This window comes from Tursiops truncatus, chromosome 5, assembly GCF_011762595.2.
Source record: "Tursiops truncatus isolate mTurTru1 chromosome 5, mTurTru1.mat.Y, whole genome shotgun sequence".
NCBI classification, from domain to species: Eukaryota; Metazoa; Chordata; class Mammalia; order Artiodactyla; family Delphinidae; genus Tursiops; species Tursiops truncatus.
This window is the reverse complement of record NC_047038.1, coordinates 19,310,793-19,333,082: the sequence shown is the minus strand read 5'-3', so window position 1 is coordinate 19,333,082 and position 22,290 is coordinate 19,310,793. Positions and strand designations below refer to the sequence as shown.

The following is a 22,290-nucleotide window of genomic DNA, read 5'->3' as shown; positions in this document are numbered from 1 at the left end:
TTGTTTTGTGTTTGTTTTTGTAGGTCCTTTTCTTCTCTTGTGTTTCCCACTTAGAGAAGTTCCTTTAGCATTTGTTGTAGAGCTGGTTTGGTGGTGCTGAATTCTCTTAGCTTTTGCTTGTCTGTAAAACTTTTGATTTCTCCATCGAATCTGAATGAGATCCTTGTCAGGTAAAGTAATCTTGCCTGTAGGGTAGTTGTAGTTTCTTCCCTTTCATCACTTTAAGTATATCATGCCACTCCCTTCTGGCTTGTAGAGTTTCTGCTGAGAAATCAGCTGTTAACCTTATGGGAGTTCCCTTGTATGCTATTTGTCGTTTTTCCTTTCCTGCTTTTAATAATTTTTCTTTGTCTTTAATTTTTGCCAATTTGATTACTATGTGTCTCGACGTGTTTCTCCTTGGGTTTATCCTGTATGGGATTCGCTGCGCTTCCTGGACTTCGGTGGCTACCTCCTTTCCCATGTTAGGGAAGTGTTTGACTATAATCTCTTCAAATATTTTCTCTGGTCCTTTCTCTCTCTCTTCTCCTTCTGGGACCCCTATAATGTGAATGTTGTTGCGTTTAATGTTGTCCCAGAGGCCTCTTAGGCTGTCTTCATTTCTTTTCATTCCTTTTTCTTTATTCTGTTCCGCAGCAGTGAATGCCACCATTCTGTCTTCCAGGTCACTTATCCATTCTTCTGCCTCAGTTATTCTGCTATTGATTCCTTCTAGTGTAGTTTTCATTTCAGTTATTGTATTGTTCATCTCTGTTTGTTTGTTCTTTAATTCTTCTAGGTCTTTGTTAAACATTTCTTGCATCTTCTCGATCTTTGCCTCCATTCTTTTTCTGAGGTCCTGGATCATCTTCACTATCATTATTCTGAATTCTCTTTCTGGAAGGTTGCCTATCTCCACTTCATTTAGTTGTTTTTCTGGGGTTTTATCTTGTTCCTTCATCTGGTATATAGCCCTCTGCCTTTTCATCTTGTCTGTGTTTCTGTGAATGTGGATTTTGTTCCACAGGCTTCAGGATTGTAGTTCTTCTTGTTTCTCCTGTCTGCCCCCTGCACTGCTTTGGGTTTATTTAATGGCTATGCCTAGTTAAGGGACTTATCCATAGGAAGTAGCTGTTTAAACTAGTGTTCTCAAAAAATAAAATAAAATAAAATAATGTTCTCATATAGTTATTTAGTAGCTCAGTTCATAGTGATGATATGTGTGGCACTTTTATTATATTTGAGGGAAAAATGTTAGAAGGTTAGTAAGGCTTTAAGGATATCAGAAAGGGAGTAGGGAGAGAACATTTAATTATTGAGTAAATTGAATGCTAGGAGCATTTAAAGCTTTAAGGGCTCTACTGTCTTTCAAAACAATTACATTAATTGCTGTTGTTTTTTTCCTACAACAGGCTCCTTTTCTTTCTCTGTTCTTTCTGGAAAAGTCATGGTTCGTGAAATCTATTACATTACAGAAGACATGTCTATTAGGTAAGAATAAATACATAAATAAATGTGGGCCCATCTTAAACAAATTTGAAATATTTCAAAATTTTTTTTGATTATGATACTGTATTGAATATGACTTGCTTTTTATATGAGAAATGTTGGCCTTTTCAAATAAAATCATAAATCAAAAATCATTTTCTTCAGTGACTCATACTTGGTGAATTGATTTTTTTAAATGTTTCTATCAGTGGACTAATTTAGCTAAGGTTTAAGCTGGCAAAATATTATTGAATAGCAGCTTATGGAAATGAATAATCTTATATCATCTGTAGTTTTAAATATTGAGCCATTAGATTACCTGACCATTTTTGTTGTAGAATTCATTGTGGTCATTTGTTACGTAAGCAAGGATCAGAGACGTTGATAACTCTCATCCATTAGTTCCTTAGTATAGATAGTAAGTTTTTAGAATTTTTTAGCGCTTACTAGCATTTCTAATTTTACCTTAAGGTGGAAATGAAATCTGAATATAATAAGAAATGATAGTTCATATGTTTGATATATTCCATCTTCTGTAAGCCTTGAAAGAAAATCTTACTCTTATTTTTGTGATTTGCTTAAAATTTGTTACTTAGATAAAACTTGAAGATATGGAATTAGTTGAGAGGTGCTAGGGTTTGGCAGCCCTCATACCTCACTTATAACAGAGAGGTAACTTCTTTGTGAGTCTAAAATTATTTCCAAGTTAAAAGTAAAAAGGAAAAGTTAAGCTATAATTCCATGCTTCTGGGATATGAAGTGTTGTATCATTGTAGAAATGAAAGAAAATCTTTAAAAGTTTTCCCTTAGTGTGCTAATATCCCCCTTTGAAGATTTGGCTTTTAGTTTATATAATTTTAACTCCTTTTTTAAATTTTAAAAATTTTAAATTTAAATTTATAAAAGAAAAAGTTTTTTCTGTTAACACTTTATTTTCCTGTTAAATGTAATGTGGTATTACAGTTTACCTAAATAGAAGAATCTAAGAGCTTTGCAAATCTTCTTTTCCTTTCTTAACTGGAAGATTATGAAACATCTTGGTATGCTAGTGTCCTGTTGAAAATTTTGTGTATTTCCTTATTATCAATTGCCTGCATTTTATAATAACTAATTAAGAAATGAGTTAAGGAAATTGTTACTTAAGCTTTCATTTCTGTAATTTATCTTGCTTAGAATTCAAGATGGATTTATAATTTTTCGGTGGTGGAAAATGTATAACCCAAAGCAGAAGCAACATGGTGAGCTTTCATTTTTTCATGTGTTTGAAATCTTCAGTCATATAATCAGAATTTTCATTTGTAGATGTTGGAATGTCTCACATTTTGTAATAGTTAAAAATATTTTTAAAAGCTTTGGAGTTTACAGAACTGATTTTAATACCCCTTGGCTGGAAATCCTTCAGCAGCTTTCCTCTTGCATGGTTAAATGTAGTTTCTTTAGCCTATTATTTACTTAGGGTTATTCTCAGTATGACCCTTACCCACATTTCCACCCTTACCTCCTATTACATCTATGGACTTAATCCCATACTGTGGTTAGAGTGGCCTTCCTAGCACTCTTTAATCATTCTACTCAGACACTTCTCTTACTTTTCAGCTTCTTTGACTTTATTTATACTTTTACGTGACATTGTGACTAATTCTCATTTATCTACTATGGTAAGGATGAGCAGAAAAGAGGAATTGCAGACTTTGACTCTCTTCTGGTTCTGCTTTTTATCATCAGAATTTTCTCTCAGAATATTGTCCTCAAATCTTCATTTCACAACTGTAGGTGTTCCTGTCTGTGAATGTACCCTTCCTTCTCTACATTAACCACACCAGTGGCCTCAAGGAGAGTACACCTTGTCTTTACTTTCTAGAATATTGATTCTCAAACATTTTTGATCTCAGGAACCTATTACATTGTTCTAAATTATTGAGGATTCCAAAGAGCTTTTATTCATGTAAGTTATATCTATTTATATTTACTGCATTCAAAATTAAGCCTGATCATTATAGAAACGTTTTTATTTCATTAAAAATACCTATCATAAATCCATTACATATTAAAATATGTAAATAAATAAAATAAATAACAAATTTAAATAAATAACAAATTTAAAATAAATAACAAATTTAATGAAGAATAACTTTTCCAAAGCAAAAAAATTAGTGAAAAGAGTGACACTGTTTTATATTTTGCAAATATTTGAAATATCCTAATGGAAGATAATTGAATTCTCACCTCTGCTTTTATATTCAGTCTGTTGTACCATATACTTCATGTAGCCTTTAAAAAACTCCACTGTCCACTCATGGGAGAATGAGAAAAAGTCAAACATCTTAGTATAATACTATCAAAATAATTCTGACTTTGTGGTCCTCCGAAAAGGGTTTCAGTATCTCCCCAGAGGTCCCTGGACCATACTTTGATAACTACAGAGATTTTAAGTGGGACCTGGGAGTGTAAGGTCAAAAGAGGATGAAACCCCTCCACCTTTTCTTAGCGATGAAGACCTCTGTTTCTGGCACCCCATTGAGATTCTGAAATGGTGGTTGGTTCTGTATAACTTTGGAATTTTGCAATTAAATGTTGGGTTTTGTGTGTGTGTGTGTGTGTGTGTGTGTGTGTGTGTGAGCTCACCTAGGAATCTTACCATCGTATATAACTTGTTTGTATAGGAAAATAGGTTTAAAGTTCCAAAAGTTTTAAAACTTATCAAAACTTTGAGCTATCCTAAATTACTTTTAGATTTTGCTGTTGTTTCACCATTGTTTAGTCTTTTTTTAAACTGTCATTTCCTTGCTCCCACGTATCTTTTGCCCCTCCTATATAATATGTAATAATGTACTCTACCTTGAAAAGGTTGGCATTAGTTGGTTACAATTTGACATCTGAAGAGGTAATGAAATCAGAATGATTAGAAGAAATAATGGCAAATTTCATGTCTGGAAAAAGTTTTCTAAAAATTAGAGTTGTACATTAGATAATTTTGAACAGAGGCTGAGTGACTTCATATGATAAAAGTATTCTGTGGGACTTTGGAATAGGATTTTTACAATCTTTCATCTGTGATTAAGAATGGCTGGCTGTATGTTATTACCAGTCTTCAGTCTGTGATTTTAGAATATCAGTTGTTAAACCAACCTTTTTACCTCTTTTCTTAGCATTTACTAGAAGCATTCTCACAGGAAAAAAAAAGTGTTCTTTAGATATTATGTTAGTGCATTGGGAATCTTTTAAGTTTTGACTTTTTATGAAATCTGAATAAATTCAAAATTTTGAGTCACTTTGCTACACTGTTAACCATGTTAAATGTTGTGGAGAGAATTTTCTTGCTTTTTTTTTTTTTAATTTTTAAGTCTTAAAGGTGGCAGTTAAGTAAAGATATCTTACACTTTAGAGATGGTTAAAGCTCATTCCTGAGAGCCAAGTTTTTTTGAGCTCAGTCCCAGCTTCTAACACATTTACTTAACTTTGTGCAGGCCCAGTATTTCTGCCTCTGATTTAGTTTGAAAAGTCCATCTGATTTGTTCCTTAGAGATAGATTACTTTAGGAGAATATTTTTCCTCAGCACATCATGCTTCTTTTAATCTTGTAGTCTGTTAGGTGACTTGCTGTTTTGACTTAATCTTTTTTTTTTTCTCTTTACATGTTTAGTTAACATAAGCTTTGTTGTTAACAAGGTTACCATGGAGCTGAAACAAAAATTCTCTTCATTTATATAGCTTGTTTGTGATAAAAAAACTATTTGTATATTTATATTAGGAATTTTATTCCCAATTTTTTTTTTTTTTTTTTTTTTTTTAGTGTTTTAAAATGTTCATGTGAACTGGTAAAGCTTTAGGGGGTGGTGGGGTGAGGAAGCCCATTCGGCCTTAGGGCACCTCCACCCCATGCTTTTTACCCCAGGATTCCAAGGAACACAGTTAGGAAACAACCAATTTTTCTCAAAATCTGTTACCAATTTGGAAACAATTAATGTTCTCAAAACCCCTCATTTGGCAGATGGAAAATCAGAAACTACTGTGATTATAGCTGGTAAAATTGGGACAAAAACCCAGGTCTGCTAACTTCCAGTCTAGTGCTTCTTATATTTATAAGACAACCTTGTCAAATGTGGCCTAAGAAGGTTCCTTAGAAGTTCTTATGGGTAAATACTGATCACAGCTTATGGGGAGGAATGAAGACATTTGCAGTATCCAGAGGCAACTGCACGACTTAAACTAAGCCTACTGCGATTGCCCATTTCAGAATTTTCTTTGACACAGGGAATACCATCCTAAATTGTTTATAGTCTTTTTTTTTTTGAAGAAAATAATTCATTTTATCATGAAATGTAACATCTTAAAGTGGATTGCTATTCACCAAAACACATGGATGAGGGTCAAGAGTAACTGACCCAAGTTCTTTAGGAAAGAGGTAACTTTTGATAAAAATCTTTACCTAATTGAACAGATTTTTATTTTGAATTCACTTTACTGATCATTGTGTTAAGTTGGAGTGGGGGATAAAAAAAAGAGGTGCTATCCACATCCACTTGAGGGAATACATGCATACAAACAATTGTAATTAAAGAAAAAATGGAGCAATGAGTGTGTGTTAAGGAAAAATACTGAGAACCATCTTCAAAGTTGGTCCATACCAACTTTTGTATGGACCACTTGGTGTGGTCCCAGCTGGTTCATGGTTTGATGATGTTGAAAGTTCTGCCCATTGGTCAAGAAGCAGAATGGTAGATGGAGGGCTGTTGTGAAAGTTCCATCTCTTAGGCAGCATGCTTGATGATGACAGTGAGTAGGACTGTGTCATGCAGAGGCGGAGTGGGTGGGAGGGTAGCTCAGATGGAATAACTGGTTTGACCAATGGCAATAAGGTTGGAAAATGGATGTTTAGGAATTAACAACTCCATTTGGTGGTAAATATAAGGTAAAGGAATAATAGGGTATAATTTGGAAGCTGTGCTATGGAGGATATTGAACACCTGGCAGCCACTGCCGTGAAAGGTTTTTGGGCAGGGGAGTGATATGAACTTAGCTCATTTCAGAGAATATAGCAAAATGTAATCACTACTTGAGATGCATAACCCAAGACTAATATAATAGCTCAAATGTTAGCCCTTCCTTGACTGGCTCTCCCCTGTCATTTCTTTGTGTCTTGAATTCTTTTTGTCACTCTTAATGTTAACATAAATCTGTGTCTCTGCTCTCCCTCTGTAATTGTCCATAATGTAGAACAGAAATATTACCATAATTTTTGGATATTTTATGTTTTTCTTAATATTGAATAACATTTAAATTATTTTTTCCAAATTGTTCTTTCTCATTTTTTTTTATGCCAGCGGTTTGCAGTAGAAAAAAGATCTCACCCCTCCATTTTACAGTGATGTTAAAAGTTGGTAGACTTTATCAGTTATCACTTTTATAATTCTAATTATTTGCTCATAGTTTTAAAAATTTAAATGTATGTGCTCATGAATAGCACAGCTTTGGTGAATGGTCAAAGAAGTTTCTCTTCCATATGCTTTTAAAAGATATTCTTTGTCGTAAAGGATGACGTTCTTAACAATGTGCTCACAGTTACACCCTTCAAAGGTAAAGACACAATGCCAAATAACAGTGCAGGAATAAGCAGTTTGGTCTAACTACATTATTAGTCTAGCATTTATAAGGGACAGAATTTATCAGTAGAATATAGTGTAGAGGAATGAATAGGCTGCAAAGTAAGCTTTTGATAAAAAGTTGGACAATATTATGGAATATAGGTTAAAATAGTGAGCTCTATTCAGTAGCAAGACCTTACATTCTGGATATTACTTCTTGCTGATTAAGGGAAGATCCATGTGCTTTGACAGTTAACCAAGCAGGAAGTAGAGATGATTGATAGTTCTTGGTGGAAAATTTAGAAGCCTAACTGGGGCATGTGCCTGAGAAGATACATGGCCACTAGCCTTCCAAGGAGATAGGCCCCATTGGTGGGTAGGACCAAGATTTTCATTAGGAAGTTTTAGAGCTGCTCTATTATGAGAAAAGAGGCGTGTTAAGTGCTGACACTACTATGCCATAGAGCTTGGTTGGGATAATTTAAGCCAGGAGCAGATTTAAAGTTGTCACTTGTCCAGTTTAACCCTTTAAAAAAGAGAAAACAGAACACATCTAATTCATTTACCATAGAGTTTGTTGTAAAATATGCCCTAGGTCACGAATTAGTGATCTGTTATAGATGGTTGTCGGCTAAAGACCACTTAGGATATCAGTCAAAAATTTTATTTTTAGGGTATTTAATTTTAAGGGATTCTTTTGGAAAATAAATAGCAGGGCCAGTTGCCTCTTAATATGTGGTGATATATCATAGTGTTCAAATTCATACTAGTCTGACAAACTAGGCATGCATCCTTCTTATCCAGAGGAATTCTTGGGCTGTTGAGAAGCGAAAGGATGATGGTAAAGTATGTCCCTTTCTGTTATTTTGTTGCTTAGAAGTTTTAGCCTAATATAATCTAGTACTTTTAAATTTGTAGCATCTAGATCTTGTTTGTTAAATACATAAAGGAACTAAAAATCCCTGAACAATTCTTAAAAGGTCAGCAGACTATTTTGTCTTTGTGCTAAGTATCGATTCTAAGTATTACAAGACTTTGTCAGCACTTCTGCACTTTAGATTTTTTACTGCAAATAACATGTGTCCCAATTATATAATTAAATAAGTGCCTTTTTCCTGATTTCCCTTTGGAAAACAAGAAGTCTCAATTAGCTTAGGAGACTTAAGCTGTTCTACAACATTCATTTACTTTTTTCCTCCATAAATTAACTGCTTGTTAAGAGCCTTTTATGTCTATACTTCTATCTATTGGGTATTTTATTAAAAAATGAGTTTGGGAAGCCCATTATGTGAATGTTAGATGACAAGGAGTATGAGAAAGAGAAGATTTCTGCCTTCAAGGGTAGAGCAGTGTTCATGTAGAGAGAAGATTTAAAAGAGCCAGTTGATTATACCTTTCTTAAATTATGTATAAAATAAAGTTTTCCATTTGACTCCCAGTATCATCAGAATGAATGAAATCTAAAAACTGCTTTTAAAATTTCCAGGAGAGATAAATGTCAGTGAGAAATCTAGTGTTACCAGAATTTAACAATTAAATACTACATTTAAGTTTTGACTATTGATCAGTTTTTTTTTTTTATAAAATGCAAAGAAATAACTGGACCCGTTTTGTACATTTCTGTTTTCAGGGATTAATAACTTTTTTGCTTTTGAAATAGTCATTACATGTATTAATATAATTGATAAGTAATTTTATTTTGTGGTTAAGAACCTATTTAGAGACCTGGATTTTAGTCTGCTTCCTAGTTATATAATCTTGGGCTCTAACTGCTAGGGTTGTTGTGAGGATTAAATGAGATTATATGAGTAAAGTGCCTAGAACAGTTCCTGGAACATAGCAACTGTTCGATAGAGGTGAGCTGCTTTTGTTATTATGATGAACATTATGTCATATTATGAAATGAATAATTATTTAAAAAGAAGAGAATTCAGTACAAATCAAAAGTGAATAGATAATTTATATGACTAGTAAGGATTTGACCTGCAGAGTCAAGGGAACTAACTAGTATTTATGGTATAGAGCAATCCTACAGGTAGGTAGAGGTATTCTCATTTTATAGATGAGAAAAATGAGGCTCAGCATGGTTAAGGTACTTGCCTTAGGTCACAGCATTGGTAAATAATGTTACAGGAATCAAATCTTATATCCTTTCTACTGTTTATTTACTGCCTTTTTCTAATTCCTGGAGAATCTAGTGTAGGATTCCCCAACTTTCTTCTTTCCCCCCCAGAAAAGCTGTATATGTGTATTGCTGAAATTAGGCCTCTGTACACTGGTGCTGGATTAAATCTCAGAGACAGAGTTTTGGGTGAAGTAGAAAGAAATAGCTTTATTACTTTGCCAGGTAAAGGGGGCCACAACGGGCTAATGTCCTCAAGACTGTGTGTCCCACCCTGGAACGGGTAGTGAGGAATCTTATAGTGTTCAAGGAGCAAATTGTCATTAGCTTGTGGACATTCTTCTGATTGGTTGGTGGTGAGGTAATGGGGAGTCAGCATCATCAGCCTTCTGGTTCTAATCAGTCTGGGGTCTGCGTGCTTGTGGGCAGCATACAGATAATTTCTTCCACCTGATGGGGGTTTCAGTATCTGCAAAACAGCTCAAAGGACATGGCTCAGAATATTATCCGTAGTCCTTGAGGAAGAACTAAAGGTCCTTGACTTTGTTTAATGGCTAAAGTATTATTTTGTCTTGCTTGACTATTTCCCTTTCTTTCTGCATTTTCCACTTCTTTGATTAAATTAATTCTTTGACTAAAGTTTTTCTAGAGACAAAAGGCAGGCAGAGGACATGGGTGGCTCTCTATTCTGAGAAGTTCTCACAGGGTCCTTCTTAGTTACGTGTGTGTGTGGGTATGCATGCATGTATTCACATGTCTATATATGAGAGATACATGCCTTTGAAACCTATCTGTCTTTTGGTAGAGTGCTCATCTATCTGTTAGGGCAGGTGTTTATTTATGAGGATGTGCCCTGTTGACCTGGGAAGGTAACCCAGTCTATGTGTGGGGTACCTCTGCATGTGGGCTCTGTATGTACATACTTATCTCTGTGAGGGTGATGCTATGAGTACTGAATATGCTAGTACAGTAGTACTTGTATTCATGCATCTGCATGTGTGGCTCTGTGAGAGTATATGTATGTATGTGTTTGTCTTTGTGAGTGGTTCTGTGTTTGAGTGCTTAAATGAGTGCATGCCCCCCTCTGTATATGTGTGCTCACCTCTGTGTATGTGCTTTTTCCTATGTTTCTGTCTCTATGGGTGTGCTCTTGGGCCACCTTTTTGCATCTGTGTTTGTTGGGATAGGGGTTGACAGATGGAGAGGGAATTGCCATATGGAATTTTCCTGGGGATGGCAGAAAGCTGGTATTATTGACAGAAAAGATCCTGGGCAAAGACTCTGAAGAGAATAAGGCCATGTAAGCTTGGAGATCAACCAGGCTTGGAGATCTGATTTACTGTTTAATCACATAGCTTGCTGGCTGGAATATTAGTAATTCAGGTGAAACAAATAGAAGCAATAGAACAAAGAAGTTGAGTGTGAACTCAGCTAAATTTCTCTATTTAAAAATATGAAACCAAAAGCTGCTTTTAAAATGCTTATAGATTCACTATTTCTTCAGTATTTTTCTAAAGTGATTTTTGGAAGGAAAAGAGTGGTCTGGGCATTTTGTTCAATCTTACTTAAAATTTAAAAGCCATCTATTATTTCTGTTTAAGGATTTAACATATTTATTGAGCCCCTTCTACATACCAGGCACTGTTTTAGGCACCAGGGATAGAAGAGTGAACACAACAGGAAAAAATCATCTCTAATGGAGTTTACATTCTAGTTGGGGGAGGTGACAATCAATAATAAATAATGCAAAAAAAAAACAACAGTTGGGAAAATGGGTAGGGATTGTTGAGAGGATCTTGCAGTGTTTTAGTATTAAGTATTTAGTGTTTATCAGTGTTTTCAAAATACTTTCAGAGATTAATACCTTTATCTTTGTACCTTGTTGTCTTTAGTAAGTTAATGTAGCTATATTCTTTCGTTTCGGTTATATTGAAAGAAGAGAATCAGAAGTGCATGTCCAGCAAGTTGAAGATCAAATTGAGAATAATCCTGTTTCCATTTTTATACAGTCATCATTTGTTTATTCATCACTGCTGATCCAGTTAGGAGCTAGTCCAGACTCTTGATTTTCCCCATGGCTCCTTCTGTAGCTCATCCACTGGCCTTTATAGTATATTCCTAACGATCAAGGCATTTGTATTCAGGGATTATGATCAAGTGTTCCAAAAGTAAATTTGAAAACAAATGCCTTAAATGAGTTTTGAGGTAAATTTTGATTGAGTTGCTTTATGACCTTGAAGAATTGCATAATGATTAATTCCTACTTGTATAGATCAAAGTGGGAATAGAAAAATAACCTACTTTGCATTTATTATGCTTCCACATGTTGGGTTTCCCAAAAGTCTTAGATCTATTTGTTTGAGGATATTTTTGTTTTACTTAGGAGCATGATTTGTGGTAAGATGCTCTGTTCCTCTTTCATACAAATGAGCCCTACTATGTACTAAGAATTGTTCTAGGCACCAGAGAAACGATAGTGAATAAAACAAGTTTTTTCTCTTAAAGAGCTTGCTTCATTCTGAATCCTTGCTTGGGAAGGATTCAGATAATTAGCGAGTAAATATATGTAGCATCGAGGAGTGAGTGAGGAAAATATGGCATTGAGGAGAGTCAGAGTAGGGTCAGTAGAGAAGAGAGTGCTGTTTTGCACGGAGGGTGCTGTGTACATAAGGAAGTCGGGAGAGGCTTCAGTGATAGCGGATGGTTAAACAGAAACATGAAGCAAGTTAAGGAAATGAGTTATTGTGACTATCTGGGGGAAGGACATTTCCTGGTTGTTCAGGTTCTAGTTTATAACCAAAATGGAGGCCAGTTTATTGGAGGGAGGACTGGAAGGGGAGAAGAGTGCAGATCCTATAAGATTTTATAAGTCACTTTTAAAGGAACTTGGTATCAATGAGAGAGGAGACCATCAGAAAATTAGGAAACAGGAGAGTGACATGATTTTAGTTAGGGTTTTTTTTTTTTTTTTTTTTTTCCGGTACGCGGGCCTCTCACTGTTGTGGCCTCTTCCGTTGTGGAGTACAGGCTCCAGACGCGCAGGCTCAGCGGCCATGGCTCATGGGCCCAGCCGCTCTGTGGCATGTGGGATCCTCCCAGACCAGGGCACGAACCTGTGTCCCCTGCATCAGCAGGCGGACTCTCAACCACTTCGCCACCAGGGAAGCCCTAGATAGGATTTTTGAAAGATCTGGCCACTGTGTAAAGCACAGGCATAAGGGAAATAAGGGCAGAAGCAGGGAGAGTAGTTACTAGGCTATTGTGTTAAAACAGGTGCAGGTTGATGGGGACTTGGGCCAGAGTGGTGAGGAGTGGTTTCTGGATATATGTTGAAAGAAAAGCTGACAAGATTTGCTGATAATATCTGGGACAAGAAAGAAAGAGAGCAGTCAAATTTTTTGGCCTGAGCAATTGAAAAGATTGACTTGCTGTTGATAAGGTAGGGAATATTGTGGAGTAGGTTTGGGTGGGAAAATCGAGTGTTTGGTTGGGTATGTCAAGTGCGTGATGCCTGTTAGACATCAAATTGGAGATATTTGAGTAGGCTGCTGGATATTTGACCCTGACATTTTGAGAAGAGGTCATGAATGATTACTGTAGAAAGGTTTAAAACCTAATGAGTGATAAAGTTTGATTTACTTATTTAAAAATGATAATGAGGGCTTCCCTGGTGGCACAGTGGTTGAGAGTCCACCTGCCAATGCAGGGGACGCGGGTTCGTGCCCGGTCCAGGAAGATCCCACATGCCACGGAGTGGCTGGGCCCGTGAGCCATGGCCGCTGAGCCTGCACGTCCGGAGCCTGTGCTCCGCAACGGGAGAGGCCACAACAGTGAGAGGCCTGCATACCGCAAAAAAAAAAAAAAAAAAAAAATGATAATGATATTTATAACTATTAAATCTTAGAATACTTCATATGTATTTTAAAAAAGTGTGTTTCTTATTTTTATTTTAATTTTAAGAATTTGACCTACAGCAAGAAAAAGGGGAACACACTTTATGTAATAGCTTAGGGATCGTCTTAGCTTTTAGCCATTTGATAAGTCTGAAGAAATAGGAGAGAGAACATAGGTCAAGAGCTGTCTAAAAAATATAAGAAAAGTTACAACTCTTAAGCATTAGTTTTTTGAAGGATTGTGTTTATCTTTTTTTCCTCTCTTGTCTCAGGAAGTAATGAGGGAAAAAAACCTTGATTGGAGTAAAAGTAAAAGCATTACTGTATAAAAATATGAATGTGTTGATTCATTTTCCTCAGCTTATCTTTGAAATATGAGTGGCAGTGTATTTTTCGTTTGTTAATTTAAACTAAAATTTACATTTATTTAGGGTGTTTGACATCTCATATGCTGTTTTGCTAATAATTTGAGAAGAAATTAATATTGGTGAAATTTGGTACCTTACTAAACCACAGCTTAAGCTACTAAAATGAAAGTTGGTAATTCTCTTTACCCATTTAAAAAAATTAAATTATTCTAACTGGTCATATCTAATTCTAATTGCCTTTCAATTGAATTTGTTTGACAGGGATAAAAACAGATAAAGGTTGAAAAAGAAGTCTTAAAAAACACATGTATCATTTATAACAAAATAAAGCACTGATTGTGGTACCTTTCTTCTGACCCTTTTTGGTTGACATGAGATGCACTGTCTTAGATTATTTTCTCAGTAGGAACAAGTGCCGTATCTATATTTGGATTTATTACTATTGTCACTTATATTTAATATAATTGTCTTTTATTTGAGATTACTATTTGAGTCTACAGTTTATAGAATCTTTGTTTTAGCATTGCGTAGTTTTTAAAAACAAACTAGTATTTATGAAAAGTCCTGGTTTCTATGATGCACAAGTTCAAATAATAGTGTGATATTTAAATGCATCATACTTTGAACAATTTACTATTTATATTTTAGTATACACTTATGGCTATATTGGGGTAAAGTTTTACTCTGTTATTGGCATTGTGCTGCTCTTAGCATACAGTCTTTAAGTTTTGTTGTTATACACCCAGAATGTAGAAATTCAGATTGTTTTTAGAGTGCTAAATTGAAATACTGTAGTAAATCAGCTTTTTTCTTTCTTTTGACCATGTTTTATTGCTTTTAAAATATTATTCCCTTTTATCATAGACTTCTGTTTTAAAAGAAATCATTTGAGTTACTTTAGCTGTGGAAAAGATTTGACTTAAAACTTTGACTAAAGTTTTTAAAAAGTTGACTAAAAACTTTTTATTTTGTAATTGATGTCTTTAGATCCAAAGGCAGAAACTAGATTATACATCACAGTCAATGACTTTGAATTTCATGTGTATAATCGTTCGGATCTTTATGGACATCTTCAAGAATTGTTTGGTTTGGAGCCAACAATAATTCTACCCAAGAAAGAAGATGATAAAACACGAGAAAATGGAAGAACAAGAACCCAGTCCAAAATTGAAAGGTTGATTGTCAGACTTGAATTCTATTAATCTCCAACATTTAAACATCCACTTTTATTAGAGTATTATTAACACTGTTTACCTAAGCACAGCCTAATCTTTCTTTGTAGATTAACTAAAACTTTTATTCTCACAAATAAGTATATAATTCTTCAAAAACTTCAAATAATACAGAATTATGTAATGTGAAAAAGCAGTCCCGGTCTATTCTTCTCACCAGTTCTACTTCCTTCTTTGTTGATAACTACTATCAATTTGTTTTTTATTCTTTTGAATGCACATACATAAGTCTATACATACATATACATAGCTAAGGTGCATATACAATTATATTATTTTATCTGTTTCTGGGCTCTCCGTTCTGGTTCATTGACCTATTTGTTTTCTTTTTGGGTTTTTTTTTCTGTTTTTTTTGTGGTACGCGGGCATTTCACTGTTGTGGCCTCTCCTGTTGTGGAGCACAGGCTCCGGACGCGCAGGCTCAGCGGCCATGGCTCACGGGCCCAGCCACTCCGCAGCATGTGGGATCTTCCCGGACCGGGGCACGAACCTGTGTCCCTTGCATCAGCAGGCGGACTCTCAACCATTGTGCCACCAGGGAAGCCTGACCTATTTGTTTTCTTTCACCAGTACCACAGTGTGTTGATTACTGTAGCTTTACATTTAAGTCTTGAAATCAGGTAGTGTCAGTCCTCCAACTTTGCTTTTCTCCTTCAGTGTTGTCTTGGCTATTGTGGGTCTTTTGCCTCTCCATATAAACTTTAGAATCAGTTTGCCAATATCCAGGGGTTTCGGTAGGGATTGCATTGAATCTATAAATCAAGTTGGGAAGAATTAACATCTTGACAGTATTCAGTCTTCCTGTTAATGAACATGGAATGTTTCTTTAGTTATTTAGTTCTCTTTGATATCTTTCATCAGAGTTTTATAGTTTTCCTCGTGTAGATCTTGTAGAAAATTTGTTAAATTTATACCTATTTCATTTTCTGTGGTGCTAATGTACGATATTATGTTTTTAATTTCAAATTCCACTTGTCCATTGGTGGTATATAGGAAAGTGATTGACTCTTGTGTATTACTAACATTGTATCCTGCAACCTTGCTGTAGTCATTAGTTCTAAGAGTATTCTTGATCAGTTCTTTCCGATTTTCAACATAGATGATTGTGTCAGCTGCAAACAAAGAAAGTCTTATTTCTTCCTTCCCAATCTGTATACATTTTATTTCCTTTTTTTGTCTTATTGCAATAGCTAGAACTTCTAGTATGAATTTGGAAAAGAATGGTGAGAGGGGACATCTTGCTTCATACCTGATCTTAGTGGGAAAGCTTCTCGTTTCTCACTGTTAAGTATCATGTTAACTGTAGGTTTTTGTTGGTTGATATTCTTTATCAAGTTGAGGAAGTTCCCCTCTATTCCTAGTTAGTAAAACTAGAGGTTTTAATCATGAATGGGTATTGGATTTTGTCAGATGCTTTTTCTGTATCTGTTGGTATGATCCTTTGATTTTTCACTTTTAGCCTGTTAATTGATTTTTGAATGTTGAACCAGTCTTGTATACATAATAGTTTTATTTATTTATTTATTTATTTATTTATTTATTGCGTTACGCGGGCATCTCACTGTTGTGCCCTCTCCCGTTGTGGAGCATAGGCTCCGGATGCGCAGGCTCAGCGGCCATGGCTCACGGGCCTAGCCGCTCCGTGGCATGTGGGATCTTCCCGGACCGGGGCACGAACCCGTGTCCCCTGCATTGGCAGGTGGACTCTCAACCACTGCGCCACCAGGGAAGCCCTAGTTTTATTTTTTTTAAAGTAGATGATGAGGATGTTTATTCTCAATTAAATATTTAGTGCATCTTATGTCCCAGGCACTGAGCTTGAGGTACTGGAGATACTGAGAATATGACAACTGTTCTATCTTGAGGGAATTTACAGCCTACTGTGGAAGTTAGAACACTTAGCAGGCAATTTTAGTGCAAGAAATATAACAGGGACAAGAATAGAATTCTCTGGGCACACACAGAAGGATCCGGGAAGGTAGGAACCTTAAAGGTGAATGAATTAAGCAGAGAAGGAGTTGAAAGTTCTACCATGGAGAAGAAACATCATATGCAATAGAGAAGTTGTTACTGAGACTGGAGTGGATTACTTGAGGTGGGGATAAATTAGACTAAAATGTTTAGCAGAATCTGGGTTAGAAATATGGCCTTACCCCAGGTCAGCAGTGTTGTGTTGTGATTGGAGGGAGATAAGACTGGAGGCAGGGAGACCAGATAGAAGGATGTAGTACAGTTCAGGGAAGAGATGATCATCAACTGGGTTGTTAGCAAGGGGAAGGAAGAGAAGGAGATGGATTCCAGATACATTTAAGCAGATGAATACTTAAGAGAGTGATGAATTAGATGTGGAGAACAAATAAGAAGGATGAGTCAACAGTGAATCCAAATTTCTAATTTAAGCAGTAGTCATGCTTAGTCAGGGAACGTTAGAGAAAGGTTAGGGGGTGGTAGTGAGGTTAGTTTTGAATTTAGTTTTAAGCACTGAAGGCCATCTTACAAATATGGCTCCAGAAGTGTGATTTAGGAGTTACTGGGTTATTGAAGAGACATGCCTTGAGTTTTCATATGAAATCTTTAGTGAATTGCTGTGAATTTTTCATTTCTTAAATTTTGTGTACTTTGTGTATGGCCAATTCCTTTTTTCTTACTCTTGGTCTATCCTTTTCATTGTATTGAGAGGAAATTATTTTGCCACAGAGTGGCGGGAGTAGGGAAGGAGAAGGATCAGCTGAACTGTCAGAAGTGCTTAAAACACTTCAAACATCTAAGTAACTTATATCTTGGTAATTTTTGTTTTAATTATAATTTTTGCTGTCTTGTAAAATGATATAATGTAGTGTGATAGGCATAATGACAGATGTAATGACAGCACATCATAATTTATACTTTGTCATTAAAGCTTGTCATTCTGAAAATATACTTTTTTGTTATAGCTTCTTATATAAAAATTGGTGCATGATAGAGTACATTCTAGGAGACATTTTAGGGATATTAGTGTCCCTTAGATGGTCATTGTTTTGTTTACTGAGCAGTCATTAGATATATTTGGAAAGATATAACTGGTATTAATAATGTGTATTGTGGGACTTCCCTGGTGGCTCAGTGGTTAAGAATCTGCCTGCCAGTGCAGGGGACACGGGTTCAATCCCTGGTCCGCGAAGATCCCACATGCCGCAGAGCAGCTAAGCCTGTGCGCCACAACTACTTAGCCTGCGCTCTAGAGCCCGCGAGCCACAACTACTGAAGCCCGCGTGCCTAGAGCCTGTGCTCCACAACAAGAGAAGCCACTGCAGTAAGAAGCCCACACACCACAACAAAGAGTAGCCCCTGCTCACCACAACTAGAGAAAGCCTGCGCGCTGCAACGAAGACCCAACACAGCCAAAACATAATAATAATAATGTGTACTATGAGGAAGTCAACAGTATTCTCAGGTACTTAATTTTTCTCATATGTCAATTTTTGTTTTTTTTCTCAGAGTTAAAGTAAAAACAGAATCTCAAGACCCCACATCTTCATGGAGATCACTTATTCCAGTCATAAAGGTCAATGTGAGCACGGTAAGTAAATTCCACTACAATTAATGTTTCATGGGTTAATAACAGAACCTTTTATTTTTGCAAATATAATTTTCACTTAAGAAAGTAATTTTCTAGAGGTCTTTGGGTTCCATTCTTAATAAAGTGAAAGAATTATTTCAACACCAATACCATTTTAGCACAAATGTATAGACCCGTAAGGCTATTTATTTATTCACAAGTGCTCAAATTTCTTTAAACACTAGTCTAAATTGATCAGTGGAGCAATTTAAACAGTGTATAGTGCTAAAGTGGAATCATTTAGTAGTTGCTTGAAAATGCTTGTTACTAGGTCACCTGAGAAAAAAAAATACAGCCTAAATAGTATGGCATAATATCTCTTACCTGTTTTTTTTAGGGACGCTTGGCCTTTGGAAATCATTACCAACCTCAAACTCTGTGCATCAACTTTGATGATGCTTTCTTAACCTATACTACAAAACCACCTTCCAGTCATCTTGATCAGTTCATGCATATTGTGAAGGGAAAGCTTGAAAATGTTCGAGTCATGCTTGTTCCTAGTCCAAGATATGTTGGTCTTCAAAATGATGAGTAAGAAAGTCATAAAAATAACAAATAACTTCTTTATACTTATTGTAGCTTATCATTTAGAATCTTTAGTATCCTTTTAATTTCTTTGCTATAAGTTGGGCAATAATTACATATATTTCTCTATTAAATCAACTGAGAGTATTCCTGCTTTATAAGATAAATGAATGGAGTTTATCCACTGGTAAACTCCTATTTTAAATATTTTTCTATGAGCTATTTTTCTTGTTCTTTAATTGTAATAGTTAATATTTATTGCCATTTAATATATGTCAGGCACTGTTTATAAGCTTATAATTTTTCTATCCTTTTCTCAGTGTATTTGGGAAATTTATTTTGGGCAATTGAGCCCCGATGTTTGTATGTTAGAAAATACACATTACAGGTAGGTTTTTATTTTCAGAAGGGATGGATAAATAGTAAATTCAACAAATTCATTATAGTAGAGTATCATTGGAGTTAATGAAAAGTTGAAAGTTGAATCAGAATTACTCTTGGAAAACTGATGAAGTTAAGACAGTTTTGGAATTCAGTTGACATTTAAGTCCCAGTCAGTTTTCCACTTAGCTTTCCAGATTTGCTTTCCTTCAGTGAAGTAAGCTCCTTGCTTTTAGGAGACACATTGTAATAATGACGCACACTAGAGTCACCCTCTTTGTGGTGGGATGCTTCCATTCCAGAGGACCGAGGTCCCCAGGTAACAGACACATGACTCGCATCTGACTCCCAGGCCACATGCTCATGAGTGGGGTGAGGGCTCTTGTAATCTTTGTTATTCTCAATCACTATCCTTTTCTGTGAAGGAGTCTATCGTTAAATTTGTGTAATTTAGTATTCATGTGATAAAAGTAAAAGTATTCATGTGATGAGTTTCCACTGTCTCAGCTTTTGTCTTTGTGTGTAGGCAATATAAAGTTTGAGGTTATGAGAAACATGATTGTTTCTTTTTAGTTCCAACTTTTGGCTAGTTTGCTATTAGATTTTCTAGGGATTGGCTAGAATGACACAGTCATTTTCCCAGCTTGAGTACCGGGGAGGCTCTGGGTCTACCTGGTTTCACACTCTTCAGGATCACTGAATTGCTAAGCATCTTGGAGTATAAGCTACGAACACAATTCTATATTTATGGGTGCAAGTTGTAATACTGAAAAAAATAAATCTGGGTTTTTGTGAAAATTACTACAGAGTAAAATGAAAAAGTGTCCTGCTATTTGTATAAAAAGATTTAAAATTGTGTTTTTCACTCTTCAGTAGTAAACATGGAGATTAAATAATGAGATTAAACCCTAACCTTTGTGATTTAATACATATTTAGAAGAAGATTGTTGAATTTGTATGTGTTATATTATCTGATGATTGAGAGGTTAATTTTGATATGGAAGGAAGATATTGTGGTGTATGATAAAGACAAAAGTTATTAAATCAAAGCAAGTAGAGGGAAGTTAATTGATGGTACAGAAACATTCATTCCAGAATTTGAGTTCAAGATGTTTGCTTTAAGTTTATTTTAAGTTGATCAACTAAATATTCTTGGAAATAGGTAACATAAAGTTGTTAAAAATGACAACATTTTTTTAATTTAATGTTTCTGAAAGGTTATGCTTTATTTTACAATATATAAGATGATATTTTTAATCAGTTTTATAGTGTTATTAATATAAAATGGTTGAATTTGAAGTCTAATTTTAAATTTATTGTTGCAAATGCAGAATATGATTATTATATTCCAATGAACATTGTTCTTCCATTGTATTTAATTAAACTTTGTTTTATTTATTTTTTTGTTTTTATTTTTTTGCGGTACGCGGGCCTCTCACTGTTGTGGCCTCTCCCGTTGCGGAGCTCAGGCTCCGGACGCGCAGGCCCAGTGGCCATGGCTCACGGGCCCAGCCGCTCCGCGGCATGTGGGATCTTCCCGGACCGGGGCACGAACCCGTGTCCCCTGCATCAGCAGGTGGACTCTCAACCACTGCGCCACCAGGGAAGCCCTAAACTTTGTTTTAAATGGATTTCTCTCATTCAAAACTTAAAATGAGAAATGCAAAACAGATTTTTTTGTCTTTCTTTAAATGATTTTACTGGTCAAAATTTTTTCAGTGCCAATTTTTTATATAGTCTAATATAGAAAACAATTATGGAACAATTTATTGTGTATGTGAAAGATGTTTTCCCTTTCCAAGTTTCTACACTTGATTGCTTTTTAGTTTTCTTTTTTGTTTTCACCCATTACCATCGTTAATTAGCATACTGAACATTTTATATTCTGGAGATGTACTTAGTTTGCCTTCCACCTTCCTTTGTATAGACCACCAAGATTAATGGGAGAAGGTTTTGTGGTGATGCAGTCGAATGATGTTGACATCTACTATTACATGGATGAGCCAGGTATTATTTTTTGAAAATATGTTTCATAGCTACAATTCTGTTTCTTCTATGAAATGCTGATATCTAATAATATTTTAAGTATCCTTGCTTAGGATATAAATAAGCATTAATAATGGTAAATGTGGATGTGAGAATGCCTACCTAAAAAATATCTGTGTCATTTGTCAAAAGTTGAATATTCTTTAGTATTTCAGATCAAAAGAGAAAAATATAGTAATCTTTCCTTCAAATTCCATTTTTGCAAGTATACTTCAAAAATTGTGAATACAAATGACCGTGAGTGAAAACCAATAGAGAATGTGATGATAGTTAAGGTAGTTCATGCTGGCTTAGGGGAAAAATATCACAGTAAGTTGGATTTGAGGCTTAAAGTTTAAGGATTGAAGTCCAGCTAGTTTCAGTGCTTCACAGGTGACCTCCGTTTTATAAATAAGCTAAATATTGGATTTTTAGTCATTTTTTCCTAATTCTTGTTTTTCATACCTTTCAGGAGGTTTATGAGGTCAAAGTATGTTCAAAATTAGGATGTTATTTGCCTTTTTTTTTTTACCATGTTGTATTGATGGTGTAAAAGTTACAGGGGGCAAAACTTCTGGTGCTTTAGCATGAATCAAGGCAGTGATTCCAAACTATACTAGTGATCCCTGTCTTTTTCACTGCCACACAGTCACAATAAAACAAATGCCAGTGTACTTTACAGTGTCTTTGATTAAGCAGTAAAAATTACTTTTATCAAATCTTGACCCTTCAGTAAACTTTTTAATATTCATTTAATAAATGATAAGAACACATAATGCACTTCTGCCTCATACCAAAGTACACTGTTGTTTCGAGGAAAAGCGCTCTGTGATTGAGTTCCAAGCTGAACTGTTTGCTCTTTTCATGCAATACCAGTTGTGCTTGAAAGAGCAACTAGGGACAAACTATGGTTTTGAGCTTTCATGTGAAAGTTAGAATTTTGGAAAATTTGGGTCTGCCACTGTGAGTTTGATGACTTTTCTGATGAGACTACCAGTGTTATTAAAAATATGACTTCTTAAATGTTTAATAATGAAATTTGTCTATTTGGGAAAAATATGCATGTCTCAGTGAACCAATATTTTCCAAATGAA

The 22,290-nt window shown here is 35.3% G+C and overlaps 1 protein-coding gene across 4 annotated transcripts in view; it reads left to right on the top strand.

Moving 5' to 3' along the window:
• The window catches only part of BLTP1 (bridge-like lipid transfer protein family member 1), a 207,206-nt gene that overhangs the window by 24,314 nt on the left and 160,602 nt on the right, over positions 1-22,290 (top strand). For all 4 annotated transcript variants that reach the window (XM_073804868.1, XM_033856712.2, XM_033856714.2 and 1 more), the window contains exons 5-10: positions 1,392-1,470; positions 2,641-2,705; positions 14,423-14,609; positions 18,145-18,226; positions 18,603-18,796; positions 21,099-21,178. In XM_073804868.1, the coding sequence (XP_073660969.1) occupies positions 1,392-1,470; positions 2,641-2,705; positions 14,423-14,609; positions 18,145-18,226; positions 18,603-18,796; positions 21,099-21,178 (687 nt within the window). The remainder of the gene's footprint in view (positions 1-1,391; positions 1,471-2,640; positions 2,706-14,422; positions 14,610-18,144; positions 18,227-18,602; positions 18,797-21,098; positions 21,179-22,290) is intronic.